The sequence below is a fragment of the Lissotriton helveticus genome, chromosome 9 (assembly GCF_964261635.1).
Source record: "Lissotriton helveticus chromosome 9, aLisHel1.1, whole genome shotgun sequence".
Taxonomy (NCBI): Eukaryota; Metazoa; Chordata; class Amphibia; order Caudata; family Salamandridae; genus Lissotriton; species Lissotriton helveticus.
In genome coordinates this window covers 485,086,688-485,099,208 of record NC_136070.1, presented here as the reverse complement: position 1 = coordinate 485,099,208, position 12,521 = coordinate 485,086,688, and the positions used below count along the sequence as shown (strand labels likewise).

General features: G+C 41.8%; 1 protein-coding gene across 1 annotated transcript in view; it reads left to right on the top strand.

Annotated features, from left to right (window-relative positions):
- Window positions 1-12,521, top strand: part of SYNE2 (spectrin repeat containing nuclear envelope protein 2) — a 1,843,566-nt gene that overhangs the window by 1,526,832 nt on the left and 304,213 nt on the right. Inside the window, exon 122 of the mRNA XM_078660317.1 lies at window positions 5,561-5,734. Within this exon, the coding sequence (XP_078516443.1) occupies window positions 5,561-5,734 (174 nt within the window). The remainder of the gene's footprint in view (window positions 1-5,560; window positions 5,735-12,521) is intronic.

Here is a 12,521-nt window from a genome sequence, read left to right as displayed (position 1 = left end):
TATTGTATATATAAAATCTTAATATGGAACTTCTCAGAAAGGTTGTGTTATGGTTTGCTTTCAAGATTGAGGTTCTTGCATTTTTTTGCAGACTACAAAAAAGCTATTTTTATCAAACTCACAGGTTTAATTTTACTCAGTTGTTTTTTTTTTGGTTTAATTAAAATATCATTAGCGCAAGACATTTGACTAGTCTAGACATCAATTGTTGTTCCTTGCCCTTGAAGCATTTAATTAGGGCTTCTTCAATGGACGAATACCAATACAGTTAAAGAACAGTCACAGTAGTCTTTTGCATTGAATTGTTTACCATTTCCTTCCAGATTGTAACTTTAAGGGGTCTGACTTCAGAGGAACGCAGGCAATTTTAGTCATTTATGAATTGCCAATTCAAAATATGATCTATATTTAGATGCCAAAACCAAGTCTGACTTGACTAACTGGGCAGGAATTTAGAAGGCTGTATATGAAACATACAATGAGACTCAGTACTTCTAGACTGACGTGTAGTTTTATACCAAAAGTGAATGTGCCATATGTCACTGTGGAATTAGTTTGGTCTTGAAGATTTGAAAAATTATAGCTGCTCCTGGGCTATGTAGTTATGTTACAGCCTCCTTATTTGAAATTGGAGTTAAAGCGCTTTGAGATTCTGGGCTTTAAGATGGTAAAAGTGATCCAAAGTTGGATTTAGCCAGACTTCCAGGTACTGATATCTGGGGGTTTGTTTAATAATGTTTATTACTATATTATGAGGTTAATGTTTGCACATTTTTCCAAATACTACTATCTTTGTTTTCTCAACATTTAACTTAAGGTTGTTAGCATGATTATAAGCGTGTAGGGCCTGAAGGAAACATTGAAGTTCTATCAGGTACGATCCAAAACTACTGTGTCATCCGCGTATTAAAGTATAGGTTTATAAAAGCGACCCAGTATAGGGGAAATACTAGTTATTAACATATAAGCTCTGTAGAAATTAAAGAGCACAAAGGGCCAGAACACATCCCATATAGATATGCATACATGTGTTACAGAGGATTTGTATCTTTCCCATCTTCGCTCAAGGGATAATGACTGTGAAAGCATTTGTGCACTTATCAAATAGCTTCAGAATCCCTGTAAAATTAGGTCTTTCATCACAGATCTCTGCAAGACAGACAGGGACATAACTGGCTGTTTCGCTGCTTGCAGTAGACTAAATTACCCCTAAATGTGTTTACCAAAGTTGGGGGAATTTTCTAAATAGAGCTGAGAAAGAGATGATTTAAAGTCAAACCTCATCTAAATAGCCCTTGTGTTATATTTTTCTCAGGAGAGCCATTATGCATCTTTTTGTATTCCAGCTCCCACCTTCAAATTTCTCTACCTAATTCTGATTTCTGCAAGTATGCATTGCATTGATTAAAATCAATACATCTGTACCTTGCACATCTGGAAGGCTGAATTGGTATTCATAAACCTGGTGCTTACTGGCACAAAATCGTAACTGATTTGTGAATAAAGTATAGGACAAATTTCAGTAAATTCAGTTCCACAGCTTTTTAATCCAGGTTGATAATAATCAATAAATGTATTTTTCATTCCCTCTAGCAAATTCTCCACTCCTAAGTTGTTTACCAGATCTTATTGGACTTAAAGTGATATCATTTCCAGCATAGTGATCAACTGTAAAGTAAATCAAAGATGCTATTTTGTTTGTTTGAATTTCAATAGCATACATTACATTGAAGTATATATCTGCATCTAGTAGCATTTGTTGTCCCTCATTTAGGATTAGAATGCTGTTTGCATAAGTTTGTGAAACAAAAGGGAGTTTCATAAGTAATTTTCCAATCACAAAGTTCTTTTGTGAGTAATTTAATTCTGGCACATTAGATTTTGTGACAGTTGAATATTAAAATTGGATTAAAGAACATAAACCTTGTAGATTGAATCATTCACATAAAAACCAGTGTACTTTAAATTTTTATCCAAAGTTTGGTCAAACCTCAAACGACACTAGCGTTGTCTTCACTGGAGCAGGTTTTTACAGATGCACCAACCATGCAGACAAGCTACAAACTAGCCCTCATCTTTTCCCACATTTTCCAACCAGCTGAGCTTCCCAAGCCAGGAGAAAAGTGTGAGGATCATCGGCTAATGGTCTAACATCAACCAGGGGAACAAGCACATCTGGCCCCATCCTTAACTTTAACCTTCCTTTTAGGAACTTTTAAAAAATAATATAATATAATTAAGACACCCAAAAACTTTAAGATACCCCCTTTACTACCTTTCTTCCTCCCACACACAAATTAGGTACAGCCAAGCGCAGTCCTTAGGAGGATAACGATGGGTAGAAGAAACAGTGCCAGTCTCAACCACCAAGTTTCTCCTAGTAAATCCCCTTTCAGCCTTCAAGTATATCCAGCACACCGCTCTTTACAAATGCCTCACCTTCTGGGCATTGCCTCTCGGTTCGTCTGTTGGTTCCTTCAGCACTTCCCAGGCAATTTGGGCTATGTACCCCACTGCCACTGTCATTCCTGTAATGGGGTTCCGGGAAGCCATGGACACATAAAATCGAATCACACCTTCTTATCGAGACTTCTAGCAACAGATTCCTTACCTTTAGAATTGCCTCAGGCACCAGACTAGTTCCGGAATTGTTTTGCGGGTGAGCAGTACTCCTATGCGCTGGTAGGTGGCATTGATCGCAGTGACATTGAAGTAGCTACATAGGCACCACCCAGGTGTGCTAACATTAGCTCTTTTCTTTCTGTGCCAGCCAGCACTGATCCGAGAGAAGAGCCACACCTCAGTTAGTTTTTGATTGAATTCTTTTTGATGTTTTGTCAATAGTTTTTCAGGTTTTACTGCCTGGAGTGTCGAGGCAGTCATTGTACAAGATGGGATTCAAGCCCAGTGGAGCCTGTCACCCACCGATGTTGGTGACGGACCCGCACCTCATCTGTCTGTGGTGTTTGTAGCGCGACCATGACTCGATGTCATGCTCCAATTGCCGGATGATTCACACAAAGGCTTTGAGGGAGTGGTCTCTAAAGCTCATGGCGGCCCGGCATGTGACTACACGCAAGTCAAGGACCGGGTCGAGTAGAAGGTCCCGGGACCGGTCACAGAGCCCGAAGTCTACATCGTTCTATTCGAAGTCCTTGGTACATTCGGGTAAGTTGAGGCACACAAAAAAGAAAATGATGCAGCGTTATTCAACTTCTCCTTGTCCGTTGGCTGACGCGACGAGGGAGCATCAGCATTCTAGGCTCCAATCCCAGCAACTCTGCGTCTACCCGACTTTCCGGGACCTGGAGCAACTGCCACCCAACTGAAGGAGTTCTTTGAGAACATGCACCTCATAATTGTTGGCCCGACCCCTCCGACGTGCCTTCTGGCCCCTCGTGGTCAGGGGGGCCCCATCTAGCTCTGTGCTGGCAGCTCCAGTGGGCTCTCAGGGATCCATTCCTTGATCCAGACCGGCACCGGTCGGACCACCTGGATCTTCCCTGATGCCAGTCCGATGCTCCCAGTGTCACCGGAGTTCACCGGTGGTGTCATCCCCCTTGTCATCATGACTCTGACCCGTAGCTGGATAGGCGTTCCCCAATGCTGTCTCCACTGGCCGAATTGATCAGATCCTTTGGCTTTAATACAATATCTTATGCAAATGACACACATACTTTTTCTTTTACAAACAACATGGAGGAGGCTGCCCTCAGGTGTAATAACTGTATAAGAGTGATTGTTAACTGGATGAATAGCCAATTCTTAAAACTGAACTCTGATAAGACAGAGGTACTCCTCTTTGGGTCAAATTTGTCATTCTGTAACTCCTCTTGGTGGCTGTCCACGCTTGGCTATTTACTAACTCCAGTCACCAAAGTAAAAAATTTAGGAGTAGTTTTTTACTCTAAACTCACGTTCACAGGCCAGATGAATCAGTTAATTTCTTTCTGTTTTAATCTTTTAAAGACACTTTCATGTCATCTGATCTTCAGACAACAGTGGTTGTCTCCTTAGTGTTATCACGGATGGATTACTGCAATGCTGTATACCTGGGTATGTAGCAAGGTTTACTAAAGAAACTCCAGGGGCTGCAGTTTGCAGCAGTCCATCTTCTGAAAAACATCAGAAAATATGACTCAGCATCCAAGGGGCTGTAGGAGCTTCATTGGCTTCCTATAAAAAAAAAAAACAGAGTTGCTTTTAAAGCACTCTGTGTTGCACACAAGGCCCTGTATGTTATAGGTCCAGAGTACCGGAATAAAAAAATGTTGTGGTGCTCTCCTAGAAGGTGTTTACGATCAGCTACAGCCAAGACTATGCAGGTTCCTAAGATCATTAAAACCTCTTGCGATGGCAAGAGTTGTGTTCATGGCATATCTTTGTTGTGGAAACAAATGCCACTGCTACTAACATCCCTATCAAATTTGTTAATTTTCAGCAAGCATCTAAATATTTGGCTCTTTTCTTCTTCTTTGCAAGGTTTATGGTTCAGTTTTGTTTTACCAGTTCTGTAATGTCAGACGCTAGCACCAAGAAGCCTTCGGACATTCATCGCGCTATACAAATATTAATCAAGTCAATGGTTTACCAAACATTACTGTCTGGACAGTCAGGTCCGCATAGATGGACACGTTGCCCATTCGATCATGCAGGACTTGGTTGAAATTAGTTTGCTGACCCTCCTCGGTGGATGGTATTACTATCAGATCAACACGTTACTTACCTTTGGTAACTCCTTATCTGGTAGAGATTATACCTAGCCGCAGATTCCTTACCCACCCACCCGTCCTGCTCACTTTTCAAACTGATTTCTAGGGATAGGGATGACCCCTTTCAGGACCCTAGTTTTGACAGACAAGTGGTCAGTGTTCTTCATGGGTTCGCTAGTCCGGCGTGGAAAGTAGAGAAAATATACTGATGTCAGCGCACCTGGTTGGCGACTGTACAGGTACTGCAACATCACTTCTGGCGCAGACGACAGATGCGGAGCTGATCGAAGCTGATCGGGCATGCAGGGGTACTGCTCACAAAAAAAACTTCCGTATCCAGCCTGACACCTGGAGAAATTCAATAGGTAAGGAATCTGCTGCTAGATATATTCTCTACCAGATTAGGTGTTACCAAAGGTGAATAACTTGTTCTTCTCTGTACCCCCGACGGCTGGGAAAAGTTTGTATAGTGCAGCAAACTGCTGCATTGAGCTAGCACAACCACAGCATCTTTTAGAGTCCTCTGGGCTCCTATTGGGCATGTGTATTCATACATACCTGCACACTACTCTTTGTCCACTACGTCTGCTTACTCCAGCTTCAAGCTCTAACTCTAAGTCTGTCAGAGTAAAAAAGAAATATACCATTATGTTTTGTTTGATTCTTAACAGTGCTATGGAAATGTATTTGATAATAATTTTTTATTGTTATTAAACAATGTTGTTTGTACCAATATGTCTGAATTCATCACATGAAAAAATAACAGTAAAAATAGTTGTGCAGTGGTAGCAGTTGCATAGAAAGATGCCTAGATTGTCAAAGCCTTTTTGAATTTGTTTTATTTTTAGCAACTGCGTCTCCGTCTAGAAAGTATAAAAGCAATTATTCTCCGGATTTCCGAAGTGGAAGACCAATTAGTACAACATGCAGATCCAGTCATCATCATTTCAGAAAAGTCTTCTCTTTCCCTGAGGATCTCCGATGCAGAATGGAAAATTGTAAAAGAATTGGATCAAGTGAAGGTACTCTTTGTTTTATGTCCTATCTATTTTTACTTTGCATTTGAAATTAAAAGCAGTCAAATTCAAATTTGTTTACTTTATTCGGTTTCATTTAGAAAAAAACCCATAAAAGTATACACATCTAATAAAAAACAATTCATTTTCCAGAAACAGTACAAAGTTAATTGTTAAAAACAGCACAGTAATTTCTTTGTATCTTAAAAATTATTTTTCGTTCAGAGTATTACAGTTAAAAACATGTTTCAGAAATTTAAAATTCATCCAATCTCAAGTTACAAATTTGTTCTATGCCGGATACCAAATTTTAGGAACCTGGCTATGTTTAAGGCTAGAAGATCTGATTCCAGGAATTGAAGAACTAGGAGAGCGGGCCGACATTTACGTAGGCCCAAAGTTTTTAAAATGGGTAGTAGCCATTGGTTTCTAGGTTCCTTATAAAATTTGCAGAAGAGGGTTAAATGTAGAAGTGATTGGGGGGATGTATCGTCACAGGGGCAGTGGCATAAGAGGTTTGACCAGTCATTGACCGCTGGAAAAGTAACTAACTGATGGAAGATGTTCAACCTAAATCGAGTCAATAGAAGTCTATCATAGGAGGTTAATTTCCAAGTTAGATATGGCTGAATCATTAGGGATGTTTGAATTAACAGCGAATGCTGGACAGAACTTTTATTTGCTTCAGTCAGCAAACGTAGACCAGCTAAGTGCGTTAAGCATACATTTTTTAACGCCTTCCTTGTAATTGATGCCATGTCTAATGGAGTGTGATAGTATTTTTCCAGGCCCAGATCATTTAAAAACCTCCTAACATATTTTAGCCACTGGATCTTGTTAGCGTGCTCAAGGCTGATACAATCTGTCACAACCAATTGAGTAAAATCTAACTCTTTTGACTTCCAAAGACGGTGCCATAAAAGGATGGGTTGCGTCCTTATGATGTCCGAAATATAGGGCACACCCAATTCTAGATGGCAGCTGAATGTGGACGTGCTTTGGGAACTGCGAGCAAGAATCCTAAAAAACTGTTTTCCACTTTTTGGATGGATTCTACCTGTACGTATCCCCACACCCCTGCCCTGTAAATAGCTGTGGAAACGCATTTAGCCTGGTAAATACGTAGCTTCTCTTCCGGGGGCGTTTTCCCAATCTCTGGGTAAAAGTTACTAAGGCCATTGTGGCTTTTAAAAATGTCAATCTTCTGACCTCTATAGCTCTTCTCCAGGTACCCTTTTCGTCTATTACAACTCCTAAGTAAAGATAAAAGAGGGAGTGTAGGCCACCCTGGAGTTGTTTATATAGATGTCGTTTCCTTTATCTAATTTCTGACCAGTAGTCATAATAAAAGTCTTATTGATATTAATTTTTAAGTCTAGGTTTGACATAAATAAATTATACCGATTTAAGGAGCGTTGGACTTCGATGGGAGTACGGGTGACGATCACCGCGTCGTCCGCATATAGGAGAGCGGGGATAGGACGTTTCTGAACCAGGGGTAGGTCCTGGCACCCTTCCAGCATGGCCCGTTCCAACCCATTTGTATAGAGAGTAAAAAGAAAGGGTGCCAGGACACAGCCCTGTCTTACTCCCCGCTCACCCCTAAATGGTGCAGATAGTTGTCCCCCCAATCCATATCTCACTTTAGCGGTCGCATTAGAATAAATTTCCCGCAGATAGTTCACCAACAGGGGGTCAACACCCATTGTTGTTAGAATGTCCCACAATTTAGTATGACCTACGCAGTCGAACGCTGCAGTAAGATCTACGTAGGCCATATGCAATCTTCCACCCTTCGCATCTACGTATTTGCCCCTGAGAAGCGTCAGGTTAAGGGCCTGCTCGATGGTACCGAGGCCTTCCATAAAACCATACTGGAGGTCAGATATGATGTTAGTATCTTCCGTCCAGTACTGAAGTCGTTCTAATAGAATACGGCCAACTACTTTACCTAATGATTCCAATAATGAGATAGGGCGATAATAAAAGCAGTCAATTAACGTTATAGATTAACCTATTGTGATGATCCAAGTTATGCAGCAGCTCCTAAGTATACTGGATAATACTTTCCTAGTAAACTTAATACAGTAAAGCAAGAGAAATACAATTTCATTGTCCTACTGAAAATGCAATATAGCTTCTATCTTTCCACCTTAGACCATGATGATTTGGGTCAGATTATGAGTGAATCAGAACGTGGTGAAGTATTTAGAGAATCCAGTAAATAGCAGGACCCTGGTACAGTAAATATCCCCTATTCTGACCATTGTAAAGAACAATTGGGAATTACTTGTGGAATGAGTGCATCCCACATCCTGCACCAAGTTCCACAGGTATAGATAGTGAGATTTTGTCCCCAGTTTTGGCATGTTTGACCTGCTAAAAGTTTACTTCAGGAAAACTGAAGGGAGTGTGGCGCTTGGAGCCCAATTTATAATTCTGATGCCCGGTGCAAACAAGGGTTTGTGCAGGGATCAGAATTTAGCCTTAGATTCAGAATTTGGGCTTCAGTGAAAAAGCCTACATTCTCCTATACTGGAAACAAATGCAAATATTTTAAATATTTATTTATTTATTTTTTTTGTAGAGTTTTATATAGCGCGAACTAGACCCGAACCGAATCAGGTATCAGAGCGCTTTACATATTTTTCCAGTTACGTTACATGAGGACACACATTTTAGGCACGGGGAGATTAAGTGATTTGCCCAGAATCACAGGAGGTTTTGGCGTCGTTACCGACACTCGAACCCAGATCCCCAGGTCCGAGGTCGAGCGCCCTAGCCGTTAGGCCAACTCCTCTCCCCTTAGGCCAACTCCTCGTTAAACATCCTATACTATTTATAATCCAAATATTTGTATGCTAACCTTAACTATATTTTCTGATGGATACTTCTACTTGCAGATTCCTCACCTCTTGAATCCCTTCCAGGTGCCAGAATAGATTCAGAAACTTTAAATAGATATCCGGTGCCAATAGGTGATGCGTCTGCTCCATCTCAGCGTAAGGTTCCATCCTGGCTGAGGCATCACCCGTTGCACTGACATCAGTCCTTTTTTACAATGCCCTTTGACAAGGAGTTGGAATTTCTCTCCTTTGAATGTTTCTTGTCAAAATATTGTTTTATTTTTAAGTAGTTTACTAGAGACTTTCCACCAAAGTCGATGCCATGCAATAAGTGTAGCTGTGGATAATCAAGGCAATCAGGGACGTTGAGCTTTTCATGACAGAGGCTTACGGTGAACTCTGAGGAAAATAGTGTTACAGATCCTGCTCAAGGTCTCATTCTGGCTGACCTTCGTTAGACAAATCCTCGAAGAAAGCCTCTTCCAAGTGAACCGAGAAGTGCTCCAAGAAGAGGCACATAAATTAAACACAACACGCTGAGAAGCTTAAAATTCAACTAGCGTTTAATGCAAAATAGCAAGCAGAGCAGCACAACGATTATAAATAATTGTAATTTCAACTGGCTTGGGCTCTAACTAGTAAAAGGTCACTTGGAGCATATGCTAAAAATACATAATATTTAAACCAGTATGTGTGTGCTTGGCCTCAATGCAAGTCTATGAAACCTAATCATGTTACAGAAACTTGTCACTTTGCAGGTAGCAGGATCTTCTACCAGAGAAAGGTCAATATGGTCTTGGTCAGGAGATATTCCTAAATACAAAACTGGGGTCATTTTTCTCTTGAAATCCTGCTTCAATTTTCCAAGTTTGAAAGCAAGATTAAGCTTCCTGGAAATGTGCTAATGGTCAACTTTGAATAACATGGCTTCCAGACGTTTTTTAAGAGGAGACTTTAAAGTACACTGTTTGTCATTGGCGAAGTGGTAAATCGTTATGCACCAAACAGCTCCATGTAAAGGTTGACATGTGACAGTATGGAACTCTGGAGGACTTTACAGGTAATAGGGATCTTTTGTGACCTGAAGGTGCCCATGTGACAAACTGATGTTGGTTGAAAAGTAGATGGAGAACCAGTGAATGACATTGCAGATGAATCCCATTCAAGGCTCCAGGATGCCTGTGAGGATGGTATAGTTAACTGTGGTAAAGGCAGTTGAGAGGTCCAGCAATATCAGGAGGTGGGGGTCTTCTTCTTCTATAGGCAAGAAGGCATCTTCTTGACCTTTGATCAATGAATGCAACTTTCCTTCTGACCTGGTATTCTCACCTCTTGTGGGAGATGGCACAAATGATTATTCCGAATCTTCATGATGTCCTTTGTGACCAATTGCAGAAGTTGTTCACAATGAAAGTAAAGCAGCTAAGTACATTCTCTGCTGTGACTTGAACATGGTAGATTCAGTGGCCATAGTCCAATGGTTCCTACATCTCCATCTTCTGCCACACTTGGATGAAGCCCACCAGGTGCTCTAGAGATGTCAAAGTGGACCTTATGGAAATGCATTTATAGCACTTGTATGTCTGGCTAGAAGGTCGATTTGCCACTCAAGAGCTTCAAGCAGAGACTGAGAATGGGATGATCATTGGGAGTGCCTTCCCCTTAATGCAAATGACACAACAAAACCACAAGTTCAGAGATACTCCAGGAGTGTGCTCTTAAGGGAGTGCCTGCCCTTGCACCTTGTGCAGAAATCAAATAAGCTCATTTAGAGGCTTGATAGAGAGTGTGGTGGATGCAGAAGATGTTGTGGCCAGCAGAGTAATTTACCTTCTCTACCTCCCTAATGCCGTTCCCCATATAATCACATTAATCCATCCATGCCATAGCTCGCGTAGCCTGTGGTGCTGGAGGAAGGTGTTCCATCATCTAAAACGTTGGCAGTCCATCATGGTGGACCACTGAGTTCTGCAAATTCTTGGGCAGGCCTATGCCCTTGCCTTCCAGGACTTCCCCCATCCCATCAGTCATCTCAGACAACAAGGCTGGCATTCTGTAGCAGGAGGGTTTGGCTGTTTTGTGCAAAGTACTGTGGAGTTGGTTCCATAGTACGCGATAGGGCAGGAATGCTATTCTCATCATTTTCTTGTTCCTCCAAAAGATGATGGCCTCTACCCCATTTCGGACTTTTGCACTTGGATTGCTTTTGTACACAATGGGAAGTTTGAGGTGCTTTAACTGACAAAGGTTCTCTTAGCTCTGGAGCTGCAAGATTTAAGGGCTTTTCTCAACTTGCTAAATGCATATTTCATATACCAATATTGCGGTAGTAAAAGAGGTTCCTGCACTTTGTGGTGAGTTCCACCTACTATCAATTCAGGGTCCTACCGCATGAGTTAACATCTACGCCTCAGTTCTTCATACAGGTCATGTTGACAAGTGCAGCACATCTTCTAAGGTCAAGGACCTCTGTCCGTACATACCTCGATGACTGGCTGCTGAACATAGGCTTGCTGCACTTAGTGTCAATCCTCCTGCAGGCCTCATTCTCCCTGCTCTTTGACTCTGGCTTTTCCATCAAATTCCTCATGTCACATCTTCACTTCACCCTTGCCCAGCATGCATCTCCTCTTCAGCTGGACACTCAGTTACTCAGAGCCTTCTCGCATCCCCAGCCTGTTAGGGACATTAAGGCTATGATCTTGATGTTTCAAGAGGGAACTCTAAACTCTTGCCCCGAAAGTCCTCCACATTCTACTTCTGTCTCCCGGTCAATAGTGCATGCATGCATTTCAGTGATGCCTGCATTCTGGTAAGCCCAGCATTTGGGGGTTCTCACAGATGATCTTAGGTGATGGTTGGTGATGGACAACCTCATATGTGGAAAGGTCTTCGGTCCTCCACAGGTAGTGGCCACAGTAGTGACCAGTGCATTAACGCTTGTATGGGGCCGCCATCTCAATGAACTATAGATGAGGAGCTCTGCTCCGCCTGTCCTTGTGACCTTCTGTGTCTCTTCTGTTAAGTGCAGACTTCTATAGGAGGGAGGGTCAGGCTCTGTTTCTGGATCTTCTGAGCTTCATTCCAAGTGATTGAACGGGACAACCTAAGCTCATATGACCTGCCTGCAGAAGTTGTGGATCTCATTTTGTTAGCTCAGTGTTCCTCTACAAGTCTGTCTATTCTAGTCCTGTTTTGTTGCTTGGTCTCTGAACTTCATCTGTAAGGCTTAACTGTGTACACAGTTAAAGGTTTATTTTTTGCTCTTTTTGCCTACCTCCATTTATTGGATCAGCCTTCACTATGTAAGTCTCCTATTTTTCTGAGATTTCTGAACGGGTTGAACCATTTCCCCTTCCCCATTCATACCACGGTGGAATTTTAGTTCAATGCTAACTTTTCTAGTTTTCTTCTTCTTTTGAGCACATGCTTAGCTGTCCCTTGAGGCTGCTCTCTCTTGAAACAGTCTTTTTGATTGCCATTACCTCAGCTTGGTATGTCAGCAAGCTGCAGGTATTTTCAGGTTAGCCTCCCTTCACTTAATTTTTCCCAGACAAGCTGGTCCTTCTAGCAAAGATTTCCTCCCTTTCATGTTGGTTGATCGATCATCCTGCCAACCTTCTACCCACCACTTCATCCCCTAAAGGAGGAAGAAATGTTATATTGTTTGAATACTTGTACAGCGCTCTGCTTTTAAATTGAAAGAACCCATGAGTTTCGAGGTGATGATCACCTTTTCCTGGCCTAGACCTGCTTCAAAAGGACAAGGATATTCAGAAATGGACGATTGCCTAGTGGATCATCTTGTGCATCACGATATGCTATGACCTTGCCAACAAAGATCCTTCAGAAGGCATCAAAGCCCATTCCACCAGGGCAAAGACAGTCAGCATTGTCTCAGGTGTTCCTTTGTTGGACTTTAGCCAAGCTGCAGTGTGGGCTTTGGT